The 26,334-nt window shown below is 44.1% G+C and overlaps 1 protein-coding gene across 3 annotated transcripts in view; it reads left to right on the top strand.

The window, feature by feature from the left end:
• arhgef9a (Cdc42 guanine nucleotide exchange factor (GEF) 9a) overlaps positions 1–26,334 on the top strand; it is a 292,494-nt gene that overhangs the window by 83,174 nt on the left and 182,986 nt on the right. Inside the window, exon 1 of one of the 3 annotated variants that reach the window (XM_080187431.1) lies at positions 12,785–12,875. The exons of 1 other annotated variant lie outside the window; for it this stretch is intronic. In XM_080187431.1, coding sequence (XP_080043557.1) covers positions 12,867–12,875 — 9 coding nt within the window. In that variant the 5' untranslated portion in view covers positions 12,785–12,866. Of the gene's footprint in view, positions 1–12,784; positions 12,880–26,334 lie in introns of those variants that run through there. One more of the 3 variants, XM_080187432.1, reaches the window with a different exon arrangement.

The raw sequence follows: 26,334 nt of genomic DNA, 5'->3' as shown, positions 1-26,334 counted from the left end.
TAAAGGGAAAATTAGGAGCCATTCATGATAGAGAGGGGAGGGTGGAATTTTCCCCTCTAATTATGGCAAGAAAACTGAGTGATCATCAGTGCAAACCGCAATCCACACTTAGTCATTTTTTGGAGAGTAGTGAATTACATGCTAGTTCTGGTAGGAGCTGGTGAGCTTGGCTGCAAAGCAATCAGGAGCCATTTTGAAATGATGCCCCGATCTCAGTGCACTGGGTGACCCCATCCCTCCCCCACAGATATTTAAATGCTACTTTAAATATGCTAATAAGCCTCATGTCCTTTCTGGGTGAGATCCAGTTTGTGCCAGCAGAAAGGGACCAGGATCATTGCAAACTGTTTGGCGCTGAGTATGAAGCACATTTTTAGGTCCACACGGAATTTTCTGGGATTGGCGCAATCTGCGCCAGGTGCAGTGAGCTGGTAAATTGCCCCCGGGTTCTCTCCTGATGTGTGTGGAGCCCATCAACTCTCTGGACGCAGCCTCCCACTGGCAGGCTGAAGGGATTGTTGATAGCGGCAGTTGAGGTGACACAGTGGTTAGCACTGCTGCCTCACAATGCCAGGGGTCCGGGTTTGATTCCCAGCTTGGATCACTGCCTGTGTGGAACTTACACATCCTCCCCATGTCTGCGTGGGTTTCCTCCCACAGTCTGAAAGACATGCTGGTTAGGTACCTTGACCTGAACAGATGCTAGAATGTGGTGACTAGGGAAATTTCACGGTAACTTCATTGCAGTGTTAATGTAAGCCTTACTTTAACTAATAAATAAACTTTACGTCATCTTTGAATCCCGAAAGTTGGCAGCACACCACCAATCCACACTGATGGCCTGAGAGCAGTGACTTAGTGGGTGCAATTTTACCATCGAGTTGCACCCATTTTTGAGGGGGGGGGTGCGCAGGAGAAGGAGGGAGCAGTCCCGTGCACAAGTGTCATTTGAACAGATGTTGGACACCATGCCGACATCTCCATCTCTGGAAGGAGACAGTGCAACACTTGTGCCATCTGTTGCAGGACCTGGCACCTCGGGGCGGGGAGGGGTGGGGGGACACCTACTCTTGTGCTGTCAAACTGACAGCCGCGGTGAACTTTTATGTGATTGGCTCCTTCAAGACCCCTCACGGAAATGTCTGTGGCATCTCCCAACCAGCTGTGCACACCTGTGTCAAACACGTCACAGAAGCCCTGTATGCCCAGGCTGGACAGGACATCAAATTTAACCTGGGCCAGGCCCATCAGGAAGCCTGGGTTTGCAGCCATTGCAGGGATGCCTAACGTACAGAGGGCCATCAACTGCTACACACGTTGCCCTCAAAGCCCCCCCCTACAGAATCTGAGGAGATTCATCAACAGAATGGGGTTCCACTCCCTGAATGTTCAACTTGTGTGCGAGTAAAGCATGAACATTGTGCATGTCTGTGCAAGACACCCAGGCAGCGCACATGACAGCTTCATTATCAAGAGCTCAGACATCCCAGAGACATTTGAGGAGGAGCCCAGACTGCAGGGGTGGCTCATGGGTGATATGGATTACCTGCTTCGGACATGGCTGATGATGCCTGTATGGAGGCCTGTGACTGCGACGGAGACCCACTATAATGAGGCCCAAGTAGTCACCCGCGCAATAGTGGGGAGGTGCGTAGGGCTGCTCAAAATGCGATTCCAATGCCTGGACCAATCTGGTGGGATCGTCCAATACAACTCAGTGATCTCTTCCTGCATTGTGGTGGTGAGCTGTGCCCTGTACAATCTGCCTCTACAAAGAGGTAACCTACTGGAGGAGGAGGAGGAGGAGGAGATTTACATCTGGGCAGCTAGGGAGGATGACCAGGAGGAGGAGGAGGAGGAAGACCATGCCGAGGAACACCATCCAGGTGCTGGAAGGCTGGCAGCTCGAATGAGGCATGCGAGGGAAGCAAGGGAGGCCCTGATCACCAGGCAGTTCACTCGCTAGGGGCTTGTGTCTGTGGGTTCCATCACCCTCCCCCCAAAATTCCTCCTATGTCCAGCAACATTGTCACACCAAAGTGGTGGGCCGGGTATTCTGTGTCAGCAAGTTTTTTGGTAGGCAGGAGGGTGATGACGACTCGCTAGGCACATTATAATGATGCCCTGCTGCAAAGTACTCTGATTTCTACCTCAGCTCCGCATGCACGCTGGCACCTGGGCCCAAGTCTGTGTAATGGGTAAGGGATCTGAAACCCCCACACAAGGCCCTAGGTTGGGTGGGGTGGGGGATGGGAGGGAATCACTCGTGGAGATTTGGGGAACGAATGGCTTCCTTTTCTCAGTGACACAACATTGAGGGGCCTCCCCAGCTGACATCAACATGAAGCATCCCTTCGGCAATCATCAATTGAGGATGATTCCTATTTGAGAAAAATTAGTCACAGGTGGGTGGCGAAAAAAGATTAATTGCAATAAAGGTGTTTAAATAAGACATTCTAACTTAAAAACTTATGAACAGAAAATGTTAAGGGGCTTAACTATCTTTCTAACTAGTGCAGCCCTTCCCCTGTGCCATCTCAGTGCAACTACAACTTCCTAACCTCGCATGGCCTTTCTTCGCCCTTTCATGGATGTTATGGTTGGTTTTCTCCTGTGGAGACAGAAGGAACTATGAAAGAATTGATGGCTTGACTCCTGCAGAGTATCAGTCGGTGGCCCTTAGAGGGCGAGAGCAGCGGGGCTCTTGGGGAGGTCGGAAGGAGGTGCTTGGGGGTCAGAAATTGGAAGCATGCAGGGTTCTGAGGGTGGGAGGATCTGGGGGAGATTTGGGGGAAAATGCAAGATGGGTTTCAGCATTCAGCCTTGCTGCACGAATGAGATCATTGACTTTTTCCCGGAACAGCTTCCCGGTTTGGGGGGTGGACCAATCCCCTGGCACTGACCAAAGTGGCAACTTCCTCCCAGACCATATTTCCATCAGTCCCCTGGGTCTGTGTCCTCCTGGGGGAAGAGGGTGTCCTGCCTCACCTCTGTTGCATCCAGTAGATTGGCTAGATTGGCGATCCAGTAGAATCGCTAGATTGCCCTCAGGAAATTGAGGGGGTGGGGAGGGGGGTGCTGGTCATGTACACATTTTGTGCAGGAATGCATGTCTGCTTGTCTATTTTTATGTTTTTTATGGAGCTGTCCTTCGTTAGGGCAGATCAGCTGCAGGCAGTTTGGCAGAACATTCCAGCAAGTTCCATGCAGTTTGCTTGTTAGCATTGAGGGGAAGGCAAGTGAGCACTTACAGGTGTGCTGATGCTGATGGGGAGGGGAAGAGAGGGGGGGGAGGGGAAGAGAGGGGGGGGAGGGGAAGAGAGGGGGGGGGGCAGTGGGTGGATCAGTGCCTCAATGACTGGGGACAGGGGAGAGGAAGAGAGGTGTCACACAGCCATGGGAGTCCGGAGGAGGGTCCAGAATGGCGGTGATACCTATAGGGTGGAGGGAGGGGGGAGGGTGGATATCTCTGCCTGAGATCAGAGTGGGGGAAGGGGCATCTGCTGCTATTCTACCTGAGGTCATTAGGGGGGAAGGGGGAGGTCCATTGTCACTCTGCCTGAGATCACTGGGAGGAAGGAGGGAGAGGCCCAGGATCATTCTGGGTGGGTGGGGGGATAAGGGAATCAGTAATGCTGTGGGGGTGGGGCAATGACTGTGGGGGCCAGGGGAAGGCATTATCCAGCCTGGGAGCGATGTGATCAGGGAGCAGCATTCTATCATTATCTTTTTCTGTACATGCACAGTTAGAAGCACCAATCGGAGCTGCAGGATTTCTGGTGCATTAGCCCAACACAGTGACTCCCCAAAATGTACATTGGAGGTGGAAGGGGCCAGCTGCCTACCATGCCCCTTGGCCTGTGATGCACATAGTGGGTGTTCTCTGGAGGCCCTGGACCTTGTGGGCCTTGGCCTGCTTCCAGGTGTCTGGGATGTTTCCAAGACACCCTCCTCATCCTACTGCCCCTGAGATGCCCCTGTATCAGGAAGTGGGGAGTTAGAAAGTGTAGCCACAGCCACAATATCCTGGCTGGAAGGCCCCGTCACGGTTTTGAGCCCTTCCTCCTCTCTTGGGTTTCCAAAGATGTGCTGGTTAGTTGCATTGGCCATGCTAAATTCTCCCTCAGCATACCCGAACAGGGGCCAGAGTGTGGCAACTAGGGAATTTTCACAGTAACTTCATTGCAGTGTTAATATAAGCCTATAAATAAACTTTAACATTCCAGGATACTGTTGTTTTCGATGGGTACAAAAGGAGTGAAGGTGTTGCATTGCTGATTAAGGAGCAGATCACAACTATGTTGAGGAGGGAGCCATTGGATGGATCTTGTAGTGAGGCATAATGGGTGGAGCTCAAGAATAGGAAGAGTGAAATCACAATGTTGGGGGTGTAGTATAGACCTCACAACAGCCCGCAGGAGACAGAGGAGCAGTTGTGTAGTCAGATACTGAAACGGTGTGAAAAAAGCAGGGTAGTTGTGATGGGTGACTTTAACTTCCCCCATATTGACTGGGAATCCCTTACAGCCAGGGGCTCGGATGGAGTTCAATTTATTAGATGTGTTCAGGAGGGCTTCTTGATACAGTATGTTGACAATCCAACCAGGGAAGGGGCCATACTAGACTTGGTATTGGGCAATGAGCCAGGCCAGGTGATCAATGTTTCAGTGATATTGGAATAGTGCAGGCTAGATGGGCTTTAGATTGGTTTCACAGGTTGGCACAACATTGAGGGCCAAAGGGCCTGTACTGTGCTGTAATTTTCTATTTCTATGTTCTGGGTATCCAGGTTTGAATCTTAATTCAATAAAAATATCTGGAATTCAGAATCTACTGATGACCATGAAACTATTGTTGATTGTCAGAAAGACCCATCTGTTCACTAATTCCTTTTAGGTAAGGAAATCTACCATTCTTACTTGGTTTGGAATGAGTAGTCTATGCCACATACTCTGGAGGAGCTCAGCCATTCTCTTGTGGGCCCCATGGCCACCAAACTCAGTTGCAACTTCAGTCCAGGTTGCCATGGTCAGGTGGGATAGTCTCCTGTTGCCCTTTCTGGAAAACAAGATCTCCATCTTTCCTAGACACCCTGGAAGATAATTTGCAGAGAGATATTACTGAACTGTGAGCCACATATTGTCTGCTCTGGGACATCACAAGTGAACCCACAATCCCAAACTCTGGCTTGCACTGAGAGAATGTCTGCCCAAGTGCTCTTCAAGTATGATGCCAGGCTTGCAACATCATAAGATAAAGGTGGAATTGGTAACTTCCTGTCAGTCCCAACCACAAGATTCACTGTGCATGCATTTCTAATAAGCTGAACAGAATGAGATTTTGTGTGGCCAGCCATCTATCCTCTGTGTAAGCCATTCTCACTTTTGCTCTGTCACTCAACTTGTACCCCAGAACGGAACAAAGAACAAAGAACAACACAGCACGGGAAACAGGCCCTTCGGCCCAACAAGCCCGTGCCGCCATTTTAACATTATGCGTGCCCTCCTCTACCTGTGACCTTTGTCTATGCCTATTGGGGAAGATTGAGGGAAGACTAATTTAGGGATAATTTGTTACACCAATCAGCCTAAGAGCACGTTTTTGGGGTGTGGGAGGAAACCGGAGCACCCAGAGAAAACCCACGCAATCATGGGGAGAATGTGCAAACTCCCGCAGACACTGGCCCAAATCCATGTATCTGCACAGCAAACAGTGATAGTCACTGAGCTGTCGTGTTGCCCGTCAGATGGTCCAGTTTAAGTGTACACTAACGACGTGAAGCACTAGGCAACTCTCGAAGCAACGTCCAAGAGCAGCCGTCGCACGACCCACCATGTATATGCCCCTTGTTGGACAACAAGGCGGTCCGAATCACCTGTGAAGTAAAAGAAAAGAAATCAATAAACATGCAAAACTTAGACATTTACAGAATCCCCAGAAGCTCAGAAGTAAGACAAGTGAGCCATACAATATGTTGGAAGATCCATAGGAATCAATTGATTCCCAGGGACATCCCAAGGCTCTTGATCTTTATTTAGAAAAGTCTCCTGTATCCCTCCATCTCTAGTCTGCTCATGTGTCTATCTAAGTAAGCCTTAAAAAACTCTAGCGTGCCTGCCTCCATCACCCTACCTGTCAGTGCATTCCAGGCCCCCACCACCCTCTGTGTGAAAAACCTCCCTCTAACATCCAAATTATACCTCACCCCTCTCACCCTAAGCCTGTGGCCCCTCCTAATTTTTGTTTCCAACCTAGGAAAAAGCTTACCTCTGTTCACTCTATCCATACCCTTCATAATTTTACACACCTCTATTAGATCTCTGCTTGTTCTCCACCTTTCTAAGGAGAACAGCCCCAATTTGCCCAATCTCTCCTCATAGATCAGTCCTTCCATACCAGGCAGCATCCTGGTAAACCTCCTCTGCACTCTCTCCAGGGTCTCCACGTCCTTCTGGTAGTAAGGCGACCAGAACTGGACGCAGTACTCCAAATGCGGGCGAACCAACATTCTATACAACTGCAACATTAGACACCAGCTTCTATACTCTATACCCCTCCCTATAAAGGCAAGCATACCATAGGCCTTCTTCGCCACCTTCTCCACCTGTACTGCCACCTTCAAGGACTTGTGTACTTGCACCCCCAGGTCCCTCTGCATTTCTATACTCTTAATAGGCCTACCATTTATCGTGTAACTTTCCCCTACATTATTTCTACCAAAATCATCACCTCACATTTATCTGGATTAAATTCCATCTGCCATTTATCTGCCCAATATACCAGCCTATCTATATCCTGCTGTATTGCCTTACACTGTTCCTCACTATAAGCAAGTCCAGCCACCTTTGTGTCATCTGCAAACTTGCTGATCACACCACGTACTCCCTCTTCCAAATCATTTATGTATATTACAAATAGCAAAGGTCCCAGTACTGAGCCCTGCGGCACACCAGTAGTTACAGACCTCCAGCTAGAAAAGGACCCTTCCACTACTACTCTCTGTCTCCTGTTACCAAGCCAATTCTCAATCCATCTAGACACCTGTCCTTGTATCCCATGAGCCTTAACCTTTTTCACCAATCTACCATGAGGGACTTTGTCAAACGCCTTACTGAAATCCATGTAGACGACATCCACGGCTCGTCCTTCATCGACCCGTTTTTGTCACCTCCTCAAAAAATTCTACCAGATTCGTAAGGCACGACCTCCCCTTAACAAAGCCATGCTGCCTATCACTAATCAAATTGCCGCACTCTAAATGCTTATACATCCTATCCCTAAGAATCCTTTCCAACAATTTCCCTATCACTGACATCAAACTCACTGGCCTATAATTACCTGGGTTATCCCTACTACCCTTTTTAGACAACGGTACCACGTTCACTATCCTCCAGTCCTCTGGTACCTCACCTGTGTCCAAAGAGACAAAGAAGATACCATCCAATGACAATGTTTCACTAAGTACCTCATTGGGAGTAAGGGCAAGCCTTCCTCCTCAAGGGGACACCATTTTATAGAAGGACCCCCCCCAGTAAAGGTGGAGGTGAATTTCTTCTTTCAGAAAGTTGTTAATCTCTGTAATTTTCTACCCACAAGAGTAGTGGAAGCTGGGTTATTGAATATGTCCAAGTCTGAGATCAACCTTGATCTTAGAATCCCTACAGTGCAGAAGAGGCCAATCAGCCCATTGAGTATGCACTGACTCTGACAGAGTGGGCAGGATTTTACAGCCTCACTCATTCCACAACTGTAAAATCATGCCCGAGGTCGACAGATCTTTCCATTGTCTGCCCCTTGTCCACTCCAGTTCCTGTGGTGGGTAAAATTCAGGCTAGTATCTCACCCAGGCCCTCTTTCCCAATCATATCCCTGTAACTCCATACATTTCCCAGGGCTAATCCACCTAACTCACATATCCTGTGACACTAAAGGACAATTTAGCATGGCCAATCCACCTAATCTGCACATTTTTGGACTGTTGAAGGAAAATGGAACACCCGTAGGAAACCCATGCAGACACGGGTCTCTGGAGCTGTGAGGTAGCAGTACTAACCATTGTGCTACCATGCCACCCTTAATAAAAGGTGGAGCAGATTTGAGGGGCCTCACCTATTTCTTATGGTCTTTTGCTCTTACCTGGTCTATGTAAACATACAGACATACGTGTGCACACACACATCCTATTATTTTCTCTATACATATCCATACTCATCTCATTCTGGCCTTTTGTACCTCCCATTGGTGGGCATGATTTCTGTTGGCTGGGCAACAAGTGTGGCATAGTTTTATGGTGGAACAGTGGTTAGCATTGTTGCCTCACAGCGCCAGAGATCCAGGTTCAATCCCGGCCTCGAGTGACTGTGGGATGTGTACATTCTCCCTATGTTGCATGGATTTCCTTCGGGAGCTCCGGTTTCCTCCCACACTCCAAAGATGTGCAGGTTATGTTGATTGGCCATGATAAATTGCCCTTTAGTGTCATGGAGATTAGAAGGGTAAATACATGGCATTAGAGGGATAGGACCTAGCTTAATTGTTGTCGATACAAGCTCGACGGACTGAATAGTCCCTGCATTGTAGGGATTTTATGATTCAAAGAAACCCAAAACTCTGGAATTCCCTTCCTATATCTCTCTGTCTCTATACCTCACTTTCCTCCTTTAAGACACTCCTTAAAACTTACATCTTTGACAAAGGTTATCACTTTCTGTGTGGCTTGGTGTCATACTTTTTTATATAGTGGTCTTGTGAAATGCTTAGGGATGTTTTATTGTATTCAAGGTACTACGTAAATGAGCTGATGTTGTGTAGCTAAGTAATCATGATAACAGGTCTCTGTATTAAGTATCTATTTTGTCACCAGAGAGAAAGGTATAATTTGGCTTGACTCTACCGTCTGTCAAATTTGAACTTATCTCTCAATCCAATAATAATAAAAGCAGTGTGGGCTACTCTTTATTCTCTTTAATAGTCTTCACTGTAGCACTTGAGTCGCCACAAGTACAAATCTCTTTCCACTCTCATAAAACTAGGATGAAAAATATCTTAATAAAACAGCAGAATAACAGAATGGGAAAGTCGCACCAATGATGGTTTTGTGATTGGAGTCACGAGAGAACACCTTCCAAAGTCTCTCCATACTGACAGAGTTGATTTCCTCTCAGGCAGCACGTCTTGAGAGTCAACATGTGCACGCTAATGTCCTTGCCCTAAGGACAGTGAATATCAGTAAGGAATCACTGTCCAATTAGATTCTAGAAAGTGCATCCGTGTAGATGTCAGGTGAGGAGAGTTGTAACACTTCCCACAGTGGAATTGTCTTCTCACATACAATCTTTAGACTCACATTAGTGAGAATAGGTTTATTCCTTAACCTTTGTATGGTTTCAGTAAAATATTCTCACTTATTTTGTTGACGTGAGAATGAAACGTTAGTGCTAAAAATGGAATAGTAGTTGAGAATATTTTGATTTTCTATACACAAGTTAGAATTCACCTGAGAATTTGCCCCATATGAGTTTCACTCATGCTTTGCTTAAAGTAAAATTAGTTGTAAGAGTCCGTACTTCATTTTCTTCATTTTGTTTTATTTGTTTCCCCCCTCCTCTGAAAGCACACTTTCTCATTGAGCATTATTTCCTCATGTGTCAGTTACTTACCATTACCTCATCCAATGGCCTCTCTTCAGGCATGATTACAGACTGAGGGCCCGATTTTACCATCAAGTTGCACCCGTTTTCGGCCATGAAAACTTGGTAAAGTTGGGCATGAGATGAGTAGCGTAATCCATGTCCACTTCCACGTCATTTCTCCCTTTACCAAGGCCTGAAAATGGCTGCACACTCAACCTTAACAGCACTTCCCCCTTTATCACTATGTTCACCCAACCAGACTCTGTGTGAGGCAGACAAGCGCTACAAAAGTCCAATTCGGGCGCTCTAGCTAGTGACGACGTAAGTACTGAGTATCTGATGGCTCACTGCTTGAGATCAGTGGGCGGTGGGGGAAGGTAGGTCCGATGGCTCTCTGCTTGAAATTGGGGGTGGGGTGGGGTATGTGGGGATCCGCTGGCACTCTGCCTGTGATCAGTGAGGGGGAAGGGTGGAGTCCACTGCCACTCTGCCTGAGATCAGTGAAGGGGAAGGGGGGAGAGGCCCGCAATTGGTCTGGGTGGCAGGAGGATTGGAGGGGAGAAGGGGGTCAGTAATGTTGTGGGTGTGGGGCAATGTCTGTGGGGGCCGGGGAAGGCATTATCCGGCTTGGGAAGGATGTGGCAGGGGAGCCGCATTTTATCTTTTCTAAGCGCATGCGCAGTTGGAGGCGCCAATCAGAGCTGCAGGGTTTCGGGTGCGTTAAGCTCCACCCACAGGCTTGTGCAGCACTATTCAGAATCACTGATATTTTTCAGGCAGACTGCATATCGGGGTACCTGAGAACAGGCCTAAAAGTCAAATCTGAAACACTCCCAGTTTCAAGTCTGTCCAGCACTTAGAATCAAAGTGGTAAAATAGGGCCCTGAATGTCAATGAGCTTTGTCATTGCAAATGGGCATCATCACCAATCCCATTCCTACCTCACCAATTGTTTCCTCCCCACGTACTTCCCTGCAGGAGTGACTGGACAAACATCAGAGCTGTTATTCTTCCTCCCATCAGCGCAGCAGGCTGGTAGATTGTCACATTGGCTAATTCGCAGATTTAGCGCATGCATTCGCTCTCTGCTAGTGTCTTCCAGTGCCACATTTCCGATGGCATTTGCTCTGTGCCGGAACTCAGCGGGAAGGCGCAAAGACAATTTAAATGGTCATTTGAATGTGATTTCAATATGATTAGTGGGCCCAGGACTGAAACCTCTGGGCCCACCAGCATCTCTCCTCCCCTCTCCTCTCCTCCCCTCCCCTCCCCATGGAGTGGTTCACCCCAGCAGAGGTTAGAGTAACTCTCCACTAATGGGGAACTAGTGACCCGACCCTGCTGGAGTGAAGGGGGAGCAATCAGAGTCCACCCTGAGGTTTAGTTGATGGGGGTTGCCCCTGGGAATTGACACCCTTGCTTTGCCAGCCTGTGCCATCAGCACTATCCAAGGGGCAAAGTGCCAATGCCCAGGGGGCACCTTGGCATTACCCATGGAGCATAGGGCAGTGCCAAGGGGGCAGGGCATATTAGGGGCGAATGGGGCAGGGCCTTTTGGGGCAGGGTTTAGGGGCAATTGGTGGCGTGAGGGTGGGGGTCCTGCTTCCACTCTGCCTTAGTAATCAGTGAGGGAAGGACAGAGGCCAGTGATCGGGCCATGCTTGGGTAAGTGTGGGGGTGGGGTTGGGGGGGGTTCAGCCTGCTGGGGTGGGTCAGTGTGGGGTGGGTAACTGTCAGGGGGAATCGTGGGGGCACGGGTGCTAGAGATCATGGCAGGCTGGGAAGTGGGGGTTCAGGACTGGGCCTGGGAATGGTTGGGGGGCCAGTGATCGGGCTGTGGGGGGGCCGACGAGCCAGTATTGTGGGGGTTGCAGGACTAGCCAGCGATTGAATTGGCCAGCAATCGGGAGGCCATCAGTCCTGGGCCAATGCATACACACCAATCTCGGTATTGACAGATCAACACATATTCAGTAACCCGTTCAGCACACTGATTTCAGTCTTCCTAGCAGGAATAGGCTCCATCCCTAGTTTTTAGTGATATTCATGCTGGTGGCCTCTGTGGTGCACAAAGTGTGGGGAATTATTCTCTGAACTCCCACTGAAAAAAACAATGTGAATTACTCTTATTTTCACACAAATTTGATACTTACATTTTTGGAAGAATTCTGGTCCAGGTGTGTGAACCCCTGACTGAATGCCTTCTGTTCACTCGCCTGAAGGTGCTGGAGCCAATTATAGTTTTATGTCTGCAGCCCCAGCTGAGGTCAGAAAAATGAGTGCGGACCCTGAATCAAACTTGGGACCTTCTGGTCTGTTTGACTCAGAGACAGGCTGCTTTACTAATTAGGTTATCACAAGAGTTATCAAGCTTGTGCAGCAAGAGAAAAAAAAACAGCCGTGCTGATGGTTTGTCAAAAGAAATTATAGTTGGCAGAGGTGTAATGTTCTGACAGTACATTTTTCACAAGATCACTGCATTCAAAGTGTTAACACGGTTGTTCAACATCCTGGAAACAAGGAAACAAACTGAAATATTCTAGTGACATTTATCTGCTATCTTTCTAAAGATACTTTGCATCCCCCCCCCATTTGCCATTACTGTTAAACATTACCATCAACCGCCCTCCTTCGTCCCCTCCCCTAATGTTGTTTGATAGGTGACAACTAAATATTCATGATATTAGCATTCTTGTATGATTGGCAGCTGCATCCCTGCTTGCTTGGTCACTGAGTGATTAGCATGCGACGCCCGCCTCAGCTGTTGCCTCACACTGTGAGATACTGCTCACGGGGCTGTTATTCGGAAACTGGCACTCTCTCTTTTCTTATCTACATGCAGAGTGACGTGTAATCTCCGCCGAATGGGTTTTTGCAAGGAAATTAGTGCAAGTGAAGCACTTGAGACTGATGCTGCAATCAGCTGGAATGGAATGAATTAGAAGGGGGAAGAAGAAATCTCATCTGGCATGGTGGATCTGCTGGACAATTTTAGTTCAGAGCCCAGGTTGACTTCACAGAGTCTGCCAGATCCGCATCTTGAGTACTACAGTCTCCTGCATTGCACCATGACCTTGGATATACAGACCATTGTTGTATTTGCCATTATTGTAGTGTTGGTGCTAGTGAATGTAATTTTAATGTTCCTGCTCGGCACACGTTAATGGATGACTCTTGAGGTATTGAGTGACACAGCGCTTCAGAGGGACAGCTACAGTATGGCCCTGCAGTGATATGAATGACGTTGGTATATTATCTACCTAATCTTTTGTCGTGTCTTGTCTTTAATATGCCTGTAAGTGTAGCTATTTGTTGGACAGATCTTGTGTGCTTTTTTTAAAAAAAAGAAAAGCTTTTTTGTGCATTTTCCTAGCACTGGGAGCTGTGCTCTGTAGAAATTTCCAGCAAGTAATTATTGATGGTTTGTGTATCGCTGAAGGCTTGTGTAAGTGTGTGTAGTTTCTGAACAGTTGTGGCTGGAGGATTATTAATTTTGGCATTTACACATGCAAAAGCAAAAATTATAAGTCATTCCCAAGAAAGATCTTGTGTGAAATTTACAATACCATTTACAGAGACGGTTTTTCTGCTGGATCGTTGGCCTTTTGAACAGGATGATTAATTGCGAGGGATGGCATGTTTTTTGTAGATTTTTGAAACAGACTGTTATCTGCGAGGGAAGTGAGGAGTTTGTTATGCACAATATGGCAGATTTGTTTCTGTTGTGAATCGGCTTGTACTCTGAAATTACAAATGCTGGCCTTCTGCTGAATGGGTGTAGAGCTAATGTTTCAGCTCCGAGAGGGTTAACAAGCCTATTGCAGATTAAGTCAAACCCCGAGGCAAATCTCTTATTGCAGTGTTAATCAAAATGTTTTTGATTTGTTGCTATTTCTGTAAAAACAACATGACACAGCTTTGTTAATCTGGCTTTAGTCATTTTACAAACCATGAAGGAGAAAAATAATTAGACACTGTTTGTGCCGATTCCTATGTATTTTGACTAAATTATTCTAGTCGAATATATAATGATCTGCATTTTCCTTCAGCCATTTTTAATGTTTGAGCTGCAAATCCGGCAAGCTTGCACACTTAGAACATTCAAACACTGTTTGTCATATCATAATGTTTAAACTGCATAAGAGGTGGCACATTGCGTGCAGGCTTTTGATCACACACTTCTATGCACAATGTTCCTCCCCAATATTAGCAAGCGCTACATAACACAATTCGCCTTCAGGGCTATTACTGGGATCTCTGTGACTGAGGGGACTTGAGACGCGTTTAAAAATACCATCTAGTCAGAGCAAGGAGGAGGATCAGTTGTGATTCATGGGAGCTGTGAAAGAGATGTCAAGAAGCAAAAGGCAGGCCCCTGTGCCCTGCTATCCTCTAACTAAGATGAAAGATAAGCTCATTGAGTACGGGAATATGAATAGGATGTGCATGTAGGGTTGCCGATAGAAGGGTGTTTTAGCTAAACAAATCTCGTCCAATCTTGCAGACTTTCCTCGTGTCATGATGGGAAATTCTACGTCAGAATTATTGCTTTGAAATTTTGTACCAATAGAATCTTTGTCCATCATGACAAAATAAGTGATTTGGATTCTCTCAGTGCAAAGATTATATTGACAGCATTTGATGTATTTGCTGAGGAAGGAGGTGTGGAATTCTTATTTTTATTCCCACCCCAGCATCACTTCTCCCCCTCGGGCAGCTCGCCCCACTCATCTGATTAGAGATCGGTGGGTGCGGCAAGCGGGCTATAAATTTCCCCTTCCAGCAGCTTTGAAATTAATTTTTGTTGTCGGTCGATAGATCGACCCGCGCACTGTTGTGTCCATTTGCCCTCTCCCCATAGTAGGATTTTTTTTCCCCTTTCCTCGAAGTGTTCTGTCCAGCAAGTTAGTATAGAACTGCCAGAAATAAAAGGTAACCGAGTTTGGGACTCAAACACATAACCTTCAGTCTTATGTAAGGTCTGGACTAACTTAAAAAAAATGATTCTTTTCAACAAGGCCAAAAGACAAGTGAAAATATGTGAAGGTAGAGATTAGTGTTTGGTAATATGATTGTCCAAATGACTAATTTACAGATCTAAAATTTTGCTATTTATTGTTTCAGACGAATTATGAACCTATTTATGGGTGAGTGATTCCAATACACTAATAGAGATGAATTTGATACAGCAACACAGTATTTGCATTAAGAATTAAATCAAAACTGTGAAGGGAAAAAAACATTTTTCTATTTTTTTCCCTGACAGTTTCCTAACCAGCACTCCTCCGTTCCTGATGGCACTATCTGTTGCTAGGTTACAGTTCAATGAGCTTGATCATCTGCTAGTATCTTATGCTAATATTCTTTCTCCATGCATTCACCTATACACTGGGGTAGATTCCTTTTCTGTATGATGTTGTTATTCGGATGTCTATTGTAGAAAGTGTCTTGTTTAATTTTGATTGATTTAATCAGACATCTTCTACAATGGATGACCAGCTTTATGTCCAGTTAGTAAGTTGAAAACCTCTCCCATTGATCCTTGGTAGACTGTTTGACCACAAAGATATAATTTGCAAATATTTATTTCCAGCCGGTTGTGACTGGAAAGTGATTGAGAACTCAGGCTGACTACCCTATTTAACACAGGAATACTGATGACATTCACAGCACTCCATTACTGCTTCCGTTGATGGCGCTTGCAATGCTGGAATCTCTGTGCTCTTCTAATTCCAGCCTCTTGTCCAACCTTGATTTTCATCGCTCCACCATTGGTGGCCATACCATCAGCTGCCAAGTTCCTAAGCTCTGGAATTCCCTCCCTAAACATCTCTGCCTCTTCCTCTTATATGGTTCTTCAAAACTAATCTCTTCAGCCAAGCGGTTTGTCCTAATATCTCCTTGAGCACTTTTATGTCAAGTTGTGTTTGGTAATGTGCCTGTGATACACCTGGGAGGTTTTACGACATTAGAGGTGCTGTATAAATGTAAGTTATTGTTGTTAGCTTTAATTCAGCAAACTGGGAAAGAACAGGGGGTGGCACGATGGCACAGTGGTTGGCACTGCTACCTCACAGCGCCAGGGACGTGGGTTCAATTCTGGCCTTGGGTGACTGTGTGGAGTTTGACGTTCTCCCCATGTCTGTGAGGGTTTCCTCCCACACTCCAAAGATGTGCAGGTTAGGTAGATTGCCCCCTTAGCACTGGGGGATTAGGAAGGAAAATACATAGGGTTACGGGGATAGGGCCTGGGTGGGATTGTTGTCGGTGCAGGCTTGATGAACCAGATGGCCTCCTTCTGCACTGTATTGATTCTATGAATTTACGACCTTTTTAATCTGAATGGCTTTGCTATCCACAAGTCGAGCATCTGAAGTGTTTTATTTTTAATGTTTAATGGCAATACATCAACCAACATTCTATAAAGCCGCAAATACTCAGCAAGGATTTCTAGTTAAATTGTCTTCCTCCGAGAAGAAACAATAGATTTTTAAGCTATCTTTATTTTTGACGTTAGTGATATGATCTTTGGAATATTTTCATTGCACGTTACTACAATTGTGTTGGCCAAAACACAAATTTAAAATTAGATGGCTGGAATTGTCTGACTGTTCACGCCCCACCACTGCTGCCAGTGAAAGCAGAGAAATTGGTGCTCAGCCAAATCACCATTCGCTGCAGCGGGACTGGAGAATCCCATCTATGGGTGAAGTTGGAGATTCTGACCCATTGGTCTTATTTTGGACTGGTAGCCAGTTGGGTTTATTTGATAACCTTTGGGCCGCTGGTGCTTTTGAGAAAAACTGGTTTACAAAAGCTCACTGAATTCGCAGAATTTTACTGGTTGTAAGAGACACACACTGAAGTCCAAGTGAAGTATGTTGCAGAAATCAGTACAATTTATTTAATGTTACTTTGTGTCATTTGGTTGTTTGGATTCTGCAGGATCAATTGTCATGTTGGTCCAAGTATGACAAACGAATTGAATTCCAGAGGTAAGTTGAAAATGACTGTACTTGATACAAATAAAATGAGGGGCAATGAGAATCAAAGGGCAAAACCTTCAGAGCTTGGAGGCGTAGGAAGGTGGCTATGGTTATTGGAGGCCAATAATCACAGCCCAGGGATATCACTGCCAAAGATTCTCATGAAAATTTTGTAAACCAAAGCCATCTTCAGCTGCTTCATCACCCTCCTATCCATCATAAGGTCATATAAGAACAGAAATGGGGACGTGTGCTAATGATTGCAGTTTTCAGTTCTATTTATAGTACCAGGTAATGTAGCAGTTCAGACTGACATACAGCAAGGCCTGGACAACGTTCAGGCTTGGGCATAAGTAGGAAATAAATTACGTAAGTATGTTACGCAAGTGTTAGGCAATGATTGTTTCCAATAGATAAAATCTAGTTGCCTCCCATTTACATTCAACAATGTAAATCACCCCCACCATCAACTTTTTCGGAGACTCCGTTGACATAAGCATTGTAACTATATGAGCAGGCCAGAGGTAGTTATTCTGTCATAAGCGTCTCACCCCCTGACTTCCCAAATGCTTTCCACCATCCACATGGCAAAAGTCAGAAGTGTGATGATATACTTTGCATTTGCCTGGACGGGTGCAGCGCCAACAACAGTGAAGAAGCTTGACACTAGCATGACGTGGGAACAAGAGGAGCAAGTTTCCCTCAAATCAGACACCACCCTGACTTGGAAATATATTGCCATTCCTTCACTACTACTGGGTTAAAATGCTCATGAAGATTTCTCACCACTTCCTTCTCAGGGGCAATGATGTATGGGCAATACGTGCTGACCTAGCCAGTGATGCCCACATCCCATGAACAAATTAAGCAAAATGAGAGCAGTTCTGGGTCTCTGGAGGGCCCAGTGGGTAAAGGCCTGTTCTCTGCCTCTGGGCCTCTCTGCTGCAAGTGAAAGCAGGGAAGTCTGAACGTTCATAATAGCGTTTTTGTAGAGTTGAGAAAGACACCATTTGTGGAGGGTAACTGTGAGGTTTTCAAGCGGGCAACAGGCTGAAGGTAAGCATAAGCTATTCAGATGAGAATTTGAGAAGCTGCCTGCAATGAGAGAAATGGGTGAAACTGTAAGGTAAGTTATCCTGAGGTGTGCTGTGCAGGAGAATGCTGCACGTGTGAGGATTAGCATTTGAAAATGTTCCACCATTTACGTGTCATGCTATCTTACAATATGGTCTCCAGATCGAAGGGAATGCACTCAAGCTGACGGCATCCTTGTCCACAGCCACCAATACCTGTTTGTTTGGAAATGTCCTCCTCTCCTGCTTTCTGTCCTTAGAAGAGATCACCTCACTGTAGCTCCTCAGCTGGCCCTTCAGGTAGGAGTGAAAGACCCAAGGGGCTGCTTTCCAAGATCAGGTCTTCTCACCACTCCTTGCACCTTGAGGCTGGGGAATCACAGAATATTATAGTGCAGAAGAGGCCTTTTGGCCCATCGAGTCTGCACTGATGCATGAAAAGCTATGACCTGCTCACCGGATCCCACTTACCAGCACTTGGCCTATAGTCTTAATTGTTATGGTGTGCCAAATATTCAAACAGGTACTTTTTACAGGATGTGAGGCATCCCACCTTCACTACCCTCCCAGACATTTCCTCCAGTGTGTTCATGTCCTTCCTATAATGTGGCGACCAGAACTGCACACACTACTCCAGTTAAGATCTCAGCAAAGTTCTGTACAGTTCATCATGACCTCACTGATTTTGCAATCTATACCCCAATTGATAAAGGCGAGTGCATCATAAGCCTTTCTCACCATCCTATTAACCTGCCTTTCCACCTGCAGGGATCTATGGACAAACACGCCAAAGTCCCTTTGGTCTTCAGAACTTCTCAGTGTCAGACCTTCCATAGTATGCTTCCTTGTCGAATTACTCCTTCCAAGTGCTGCTGAGCTTTTCTGAGAAGAGCTGTTGTCATTAACATGCCTTTATTTTTCCAGCAAGATCCGGCCCGAGTTTTAAAATAATGGGGGATGAGCCACCATTAACTTGTCATTAAGTTAGTGCTGTCACCCACAGGGAAAACTAACCTGAACAGTGGTGACCTTGGCTTTGACTTCACTTCAGTCTTGCTGTGCATGAGACATCACCTGTGATTTAATCATCTCAACTGAAATGCACATGTCCGGACAGAGGATGAAGGCAAATTTATGCTTAACACTAATGCTGTCTGTGGCCAAAAAGCAATCAACACTGACTCATATGTGAATAACGAGGGAGACCCCATAGAGTTAGTAGTACCCTCTCCAGCAATAACCATTACCTTAAGCAACATGGAGAGAATTTCAAAAAAATGGGACTAGCCCTGTTTGAAGAAGGAAGAGGAATAACATTCAAATGAATATACTTGTGCTAGATCCACTGGTGCAGCCTGCATAATGAAGTGCCAAGTTCAGTCAATTCAGTTAACAATTATAAGATTAATATCTATGATGGCTGGAATGTGACCATCAATCTTACATTTTTGTCTGTGGGTTATGTAAGTATCTACTTTAATAAAAAGAATAGCTACATTGATTTATGATGTGGAGCACAACCAGTGTTGTCAGTATCATGGAAATTTAAGGGATGAGATTTATTATAAAAAAGAATGAGGCAAACCACAAACCTTTTCCAAGATACAGTTTTAAACACTGCTGGCACTTCTTCACATCCCGATCTGAACAACCTCCTCTCATCTTATTACCACCTTGAACCTCTCACTCTCCATCACATAACTCACTTCTCGTAGAAGTGAGTTATCTAATTGACAAGAGGTGGATACACAGGATGGGAGCAGGTGCGTGAGGGGCTGATGGACACTTTTTAAATTTGATTTATTGTCACACATATTAGTATACAATAAAAAGTATAGTTTCTTGTGCACTACATTGACAAAGCATACCGTACATGGAGAAGGAAAGGAGAGGGTGCAGAATGTAGTTACAGCCATAAGTAGGGTGTAGAGAAAGATCAACTTAATATGAGGTAGGTCCATTTAAAAGTCTGATGGCAGCATTGTTGGCGACAGGCCATGCATGCAACCTAGCCAACTAGGAAGGAGGTCTTTTTCAGTGAGTTTGCAGTGAGTCAGCAGTGACCGATCCTGAGAACCTAAGCCTCCTGAGGCACTGAGGCTTAAAAATATGTAAAGAAATCGGGGAGAGTAATTTGTTTATGAGTTACTCCTGAACGAATTTCTTCTCCTAAATGTTTAACTGGAGGTGAATGAGTCTTATTCCGAATATGTGAGATTCGATGGGTCTGAATGCAATGCTTTAATACATATATATGACTTTTTGATAGTTACCATGTTCTGGTGCATTATAAGCCTTCAGTCAATACTATAAGATTTTGAATACAGAGACCAATAAATGGTTTCTACAAATCATGTGACCATTGGCATTTCAAGCTCTACATAATAAGTAAATATTTAATTAAATATGGTCTTTCACAGTCATCTGTGGAATTCCAACATTCCTTTGTTTAAGGGTGGACTATCTCCAAAAGAATTGTAGTATTCCTTTTAATTCTGTTGCACCATGGACCAAGGAAACATCAAAACTCAATGGGCAGGATTCTCCGGCTGCGCACGCCCTAAGACCAGAAATTCATGTATGAGTTCAACGGTCTTTTAAACGGCCAACCCCATTTACTGTCTTGCCCAGTACAGTTCCCATGGTGGACGAGACAAGAAAATTTCAGCCAATGTGTGTTAGATGAACTGAATGGATTCCATTAGTCCTCTGTGGTGCTACAATGCTCCCTCACCCAAACTAGACTGGGTGAATTTCAAAGAGTCAGACGACAGCGCAGGATATGTAATTAACACATCATCTCTTTTTGGAAAGAAAAGGGGCTTTGAACTTGTAAATATTACATGATGAGGAAGCCATTTTGTTGTCTGCTTTTAAAATAGCAGCGAGAAGCTGTTCTGCAGGAAGAGCTTCATCAGAAAGCCAGCTATGAATCATCTCAGAAGCTAAGGGAATAAACAGCAATACCTTGAAAGTAGAAGAACCCCCCTCCCAACTTGGTCCAACTTGGAGTTTACATTACAACCAACCTCCCAGAAATTCAACTATGAGAAGGCTTGCAGCTTTCTAAAATACTCTGCTTTACAAGACCTTCAGTTCAACTAAGGCAGCAACTCATCTAAGAAAGTACAGATTAGGCTCAAATGAGATGGAAATGATCATAAGTTGTAATTGTTTTAGCTTCATATGTGTCTATGTGTGTGAGTTGAACGAGTTATGCATGGCATTTTAAAAACCCAAGGTACGTGTGTGATAATTCACATACAAACATATTGGTCATACGTAACAAAAAGGAACAATAACTTTTGTCTGTGAAATAATTGGAGACTCATCTGGGATAAAAATCCATTCCAAGTGAACCAAATCTGACTTTAAACGAATTGGAAGTAGCAGGGGAAAAATAACATAGTAAAAATGGTTCAAATAAGAAACAAAAGGGATGGCAGCAATAAGCTTTCTGAGTATTGACAAGAGAAAAGATGGCTACTTTCAATGTGAAAGTCTTTATGGAAAAGGGGGACTTAACTTGGCCAAAATCAGTATGCAACATATAAAACAATCAAAAGACATAGTTGAACTGGTAGAACTTAACATACAAACTAAAGCACAGAGCTGAGGTACCAAAGAGGCTTGCTGAACATCTTAACCTCATTCCAGATTTTGAACAAATAGAAGATAGAGAACAGAAACAGGCCAGGTTTCCCGAGCCAAAATTCACCTCAAGGAGTAGAGACTAGAGTTAAAGTTCCAGGAAAAGGAGAAAGAAGAGGAAGCCCAAAAGAAAGGGAGGAGAGTGAGCGAAAACTTCTTAGCTGCAGAAATTGGAGTTTGAATTGAGGGCACAGAAAGATAGGGAACTTAAATTGTAGCAGCTAGAGCTAGAGACCTAGTGGTAATTTAAATACAGTGACAAGTTTTGATTTGTTAAAGTATTCCTGATATGTCCCCACTTTGAAGAGGAGGATGTAGAAACTTAATTCATAGCTGTTGAAAAACTGGTAACTCTATTACAGTGGCTGGATTTTCCGACTGCGTCGCTCCAAAACCGGAAAATCCCATCCGAGTACAATGGACCTTTGCATGGTTTGCCTTCTGCCCACTACAGTTCCCATGGTGGGTGGGACAGGAAAATTTTCCCCAATAGCTTTAGATGGAGAGGTTTGTGTTTTTTATTCCACGCTGACTGCAGAGCATTCTGCCAGTTATGAATCAGAAACAGGCTGCTGGTCTCTGTGCTAACGAAGTCATACCACAGGCATATCATATAATTCTGGAACTCTCATAAAAAACCCTTGCACACTTTCGTGACATTTCAGAGAATGTGGGCGGCACAGTGGTTAGCACTGCTGCCTCACAGCGCCAGGGACCTGGGTTCAATTCCTGTGTCTGCGTGGCTTTCCTCCAGGTGCTTCAGTTTCCTCCCACAGTCTGAAAGACGGGCTGGCTAGGTGCATTGACCTGAACAGGCGCCGGGATGAGGCAACTAGGGGAATTTCACAGTAACCTCATTGCAGTATTAATGTAAGCCTTACTTGTGACTAATAAATTAACTTTAAGAATTAAACTGTTAGCTTTTGACTAGTGGGTGCAAGCCCTAAAAAATGACTGCATCTTTGACAGATTAAGAGAAATAGATAATTTATGTTTATTTATTTGCATAAATAAATTGCTAGAGGAGTTTGAAAACTGCCTCAAAAGTCATATAGAGGAATAAAGTGTTTTCAAAGTCAGAAACATCAACTGCTCTAGTAAACTACAAACCTCCCGCAGTAGAGACTGAGACAAGCATGAATTGTAATTGTATTGTTTTACCTTCATTTGTATCTAAACTTTGTGTGTATGGTAGTGTCTGTAAATTGAGCGAATGAGATATTGTGTTTTAAACATCTGGTGCAAGTGTGTGAAGTAAATAACCTTTTTTAAACCTCACCAGCAAACTTTTTATGAATTTTATTTCAACTCTGACAATCATTTCATGAGTAAGAAAACAACCCCCTCCCACATACAAATATATTGATCATGAACAATAAAAAGAAATATATAAATTTTGACCGTGACACAATCTTTAAATAATGACTTCAAAATATCATACACAACTGTATCATGAAAACTATCCAATTCATGCTTGGTGATTGGATTAAGGGTGTTGCCTCTCTGGTTTTTAATTGAACTATCCTTTTTTAATGGATCTTTTGGAGTTTGCAGAAGTATAGAATGGATAAGTTTTTTTTTAAAATCCTTTATCCACTTTGGTTCTGTGTCTTGCGATACAAAGGCATTAGTTAACAATTTCTCTTTTCTCATTAAGGTTCTGAAGGAAATGCTGCCAGACTCCAGTGCCTCAAGTGACCCATCTTAATTTTTTCAGTAATCTTTTATCATGATCATTATGAGCATTTAAACTGGTGCCATATTCCCATCCTGTTTGTCCTCTATTCTGTTACTTGACCTGCAATAAGTCATAGAATCATAGAATCCCTGCAGTGTAGAAGGAGGCCATTTGGCCCATTAAGCCTGCACCAACAACAATCTCACACAGGCCCTACCCCCCGTAACTCCAGGCATTTACCCCACTAGTCCCACTGACACCAAGGAACAATTGAGCATGGCCTTTCAATCTAACCCACACATCCTTGAAGTGTGGGAGGAAACTGGAGCACTTGGAGGAAACCCATGCAGACACGGGGAGAACGTGCAAGCTCCACACAGACAGTGACCCGAGACCAGAAATGAACCCAGGTCCCTGGCACTGTGAGGCAGCAGTGCCAACTACTGTTCCATCATGCCACCTCAAATTCTGGCACAAATCCTGTTTAAGGCCTGATGCATGGTCGGTAAATGGCCTTTCAGCATCTGACGTCAAATGTGATCTCTTTGTGCATAGCAAAATACAGGCTGGATTTAATTTGATTTTGATTTGATTTATTATTTTCACGTAAAAGTATACAGTGAAAAGTATCGTTACTTGTGCGCTATACAGACAAACCATACCATTCATATATTACATAGGGGAGAAGGAAAGCAGAGGGTGCAGAATGTAGTGTTAACAGTCATAGAAATTAAGGTACAGTTAATAAAGCATGGAATGAAAGTAAAAATAGAATTAGAAGGAATGCTGGGATAGCTCACAAGAACTCACCATGTTCCGCTGCCATCTTGAATCCTGAGATTCTAGATGGAAACACCAGAGTGGGTTAGGTGATGGGTGAGCCCACGTAATCATGAGAGAAGCCATGCATACAATCTCTGCTGGAGGGAAAATGGACCCCAACTAAGCCTGCAATGGGAACAAGTAGACAAGGGGAATCCACCCGCTGGCTAATAAGGTTCATTAATGAGGTCAATATCCTTGAGTCCACTGGCATTTAGTGGCAGTTGAAGAACTCGCATTGGAGAGGTTGGGACTGTTTTCCTTGGACAAAAGAAGGCTGTAAAGGGATTTGATAGAGATGCACAAAATCAGGAGGGTGCCAGACAGGTTGAATAGGGAGAAAGTATTCCCAATAGTGAAAGGATCGAGAATGAGAGGGCATAGAATTGAGGTAATTTGTAAAGACGATATGAGAAACATCATTTTCACACACCGCGTGGTTAAAATGTGGAATAAACTGCCTGTGATTGTGGAGACAGGTTCAATTCAAAAGGGAATTAGACTATTATTTGAAAAGAAGCAATGTACAAAGTTATGGAGAAATAGCAGGAGTGTGGCACAAAGTATATTGCTCATTCGGAGAGTTGGTGCAGACATCATGGTTAGGACTTTGTGGCCCTGCCTCCCACTGGGATCATCTGGTCCTGCCAAAGTCAATGGACATTTAAATGAACCTTCTTGAATTTGGAGCACATGTCTAAAATTTTCAGCCTTTGCCCTCACCAATGACCACTACCCACCACCTCTCTGCAACCACTACCCCCAAACTTGATTGCCTAAACCTTAATAGTATGTGTGCTTCATGCCTACCTATTGTGAGTTGTGATTGTTCTAAGCATTTTTAGGAAGCTATTGCCTATTCATCTTGCTATCATATTCTTCAACCTCATCATTCTTCAGAAATGCATCTGTTGAACTTAATTGGCTGTGCTGCTTATCCATCACATAGCTTGTAAACCATTTCAAATTTCAATTAATATATACCTAGATAACTGTTTAATTTAACAAATTCATCCACTACATTTTATCAATGGAATACATGATGAGTACACATTGGATATAGTTTCACTTGTGTTGTGACTATTCCTTGTTTTTGAACCATTAAGATTAGTATGATATAAATAATATCCCACAACTTTTCATTATATGCATTCAATGTTTTGAATGCAATACCAAATCTGTATTCAGGTTTTCTCACAAGAACAAGATAGTTATGGCTGATCTTCCAGAAGAATCTACAGATTCCTATCAGTTTCCAACCATTTCTTAAGTGAATCCAAGATGTGTTCAGCAAATATTCTAACCAAGTATCCACTCAATGAGCAACAAGAAGTTGAATAACTTCTTGATATTGGTGTCGGAATTTGGCACTTGCTGCTTTCAATCAGTACTTTTTCATTCAGTACCATTTTCCATTCATCGTCGTTTAAGTTAAAGTAGTAGTCTATTTTTACCTTTTACTATCATGTATAACTCTTTAAGGCCACTTAGTCAATCTTTGGAAGTTGATGTCTTTCCTAATAACAGTATTCTGGTATCGTGTCTCAGGTCTCAATGTCTGATAATATGTGGTAATGTAAGTCAATCACATAATTCTGATGATAACTTTAATTTGGAGATAAGGTGAACTATGAGGATTTAATGTGAGGACAGTGCTATGCATTGCTTTGTTTCGCATGATGCAGATTGTATATGGCGCAGCAATAGAGCAGTTGTTGACAATTGATCAGTTTTGGAAGGCACTGTGGCTGATACTATTCCTGCCACATTTAACTCCAACTAAAATCCAATTGGAATCAGTCATAATTAACACAGAACATGCTTTGAGTAAGTAGAGAAGGAATGTGGACTTTGAAAAATAATGTGTAATCTACTATTTTCACACAAAAGCCTTTGAAAAAGTGACACCTTATTGAATGAGGTGTATTTGGGATTTCAACAAAGTTCATAATCATTGATTATATGTCACATTCCCTGACAAAAAAAATTATAATAGAGAAATATCCAATTTCTCCAATTATGATAAAAGCTTTTTAAAGGAACACCTTTTGTTTTGTTAGTTTATGATTTTTCATCCTTAATCCCTTATGTATGCTCCAGTCATTTATTTTTCTCTCTAAATCTTTAAGAGTAAAACATTCAGTGCATTTTACTTCCTGGTTTGCTGTCTGTGAGAATACTTCAACAGCTGCTTATCCTCATTGATGCCATCACTGTTATTGGTCATGTGGAAATCCCCTTGACTTGATGTCAGATTCAAATTGACATGAAGAAAGGGGAGATCCACTCCACAAAGTTCACGGTATTTGCGGGTAGCTTTCCTCAAGAGTGATGGTGAGTGCTATTTGCTATTGGCTGTGAAATGCAGGCCATTGAACCAGTAATCAAAGATTCATGTTGCACAGAAAAATGAGAAAATTGTGTTGATGGTGTCTCCTGACTGCTTTCTAATTTCTCTCATCTCTCAAAGGTTAAAATTCTTACAAGGAATT

The sequence above is a fragment of the Carcharhinus amblyrhynchos genome, chromosome 4, assembly GCF_965287045.1.
Source record: "Carcharhinus amblyrhynchos chromosome 4, sCarAmb.v2.hapA, whole genome shotgun sequence".
In the NCBI taxonomy this organism is placed as follows: Eukaryota; Metazoa; Chordata; class Chondrichthyes; order Carcharhiniformes; family Carcharhinidae; genus Carcharhinus; species Carcharhinus amblyrhynchos.
This window is presented reverse-complemented; position numbering and strand designations above follow the sequence as displayed.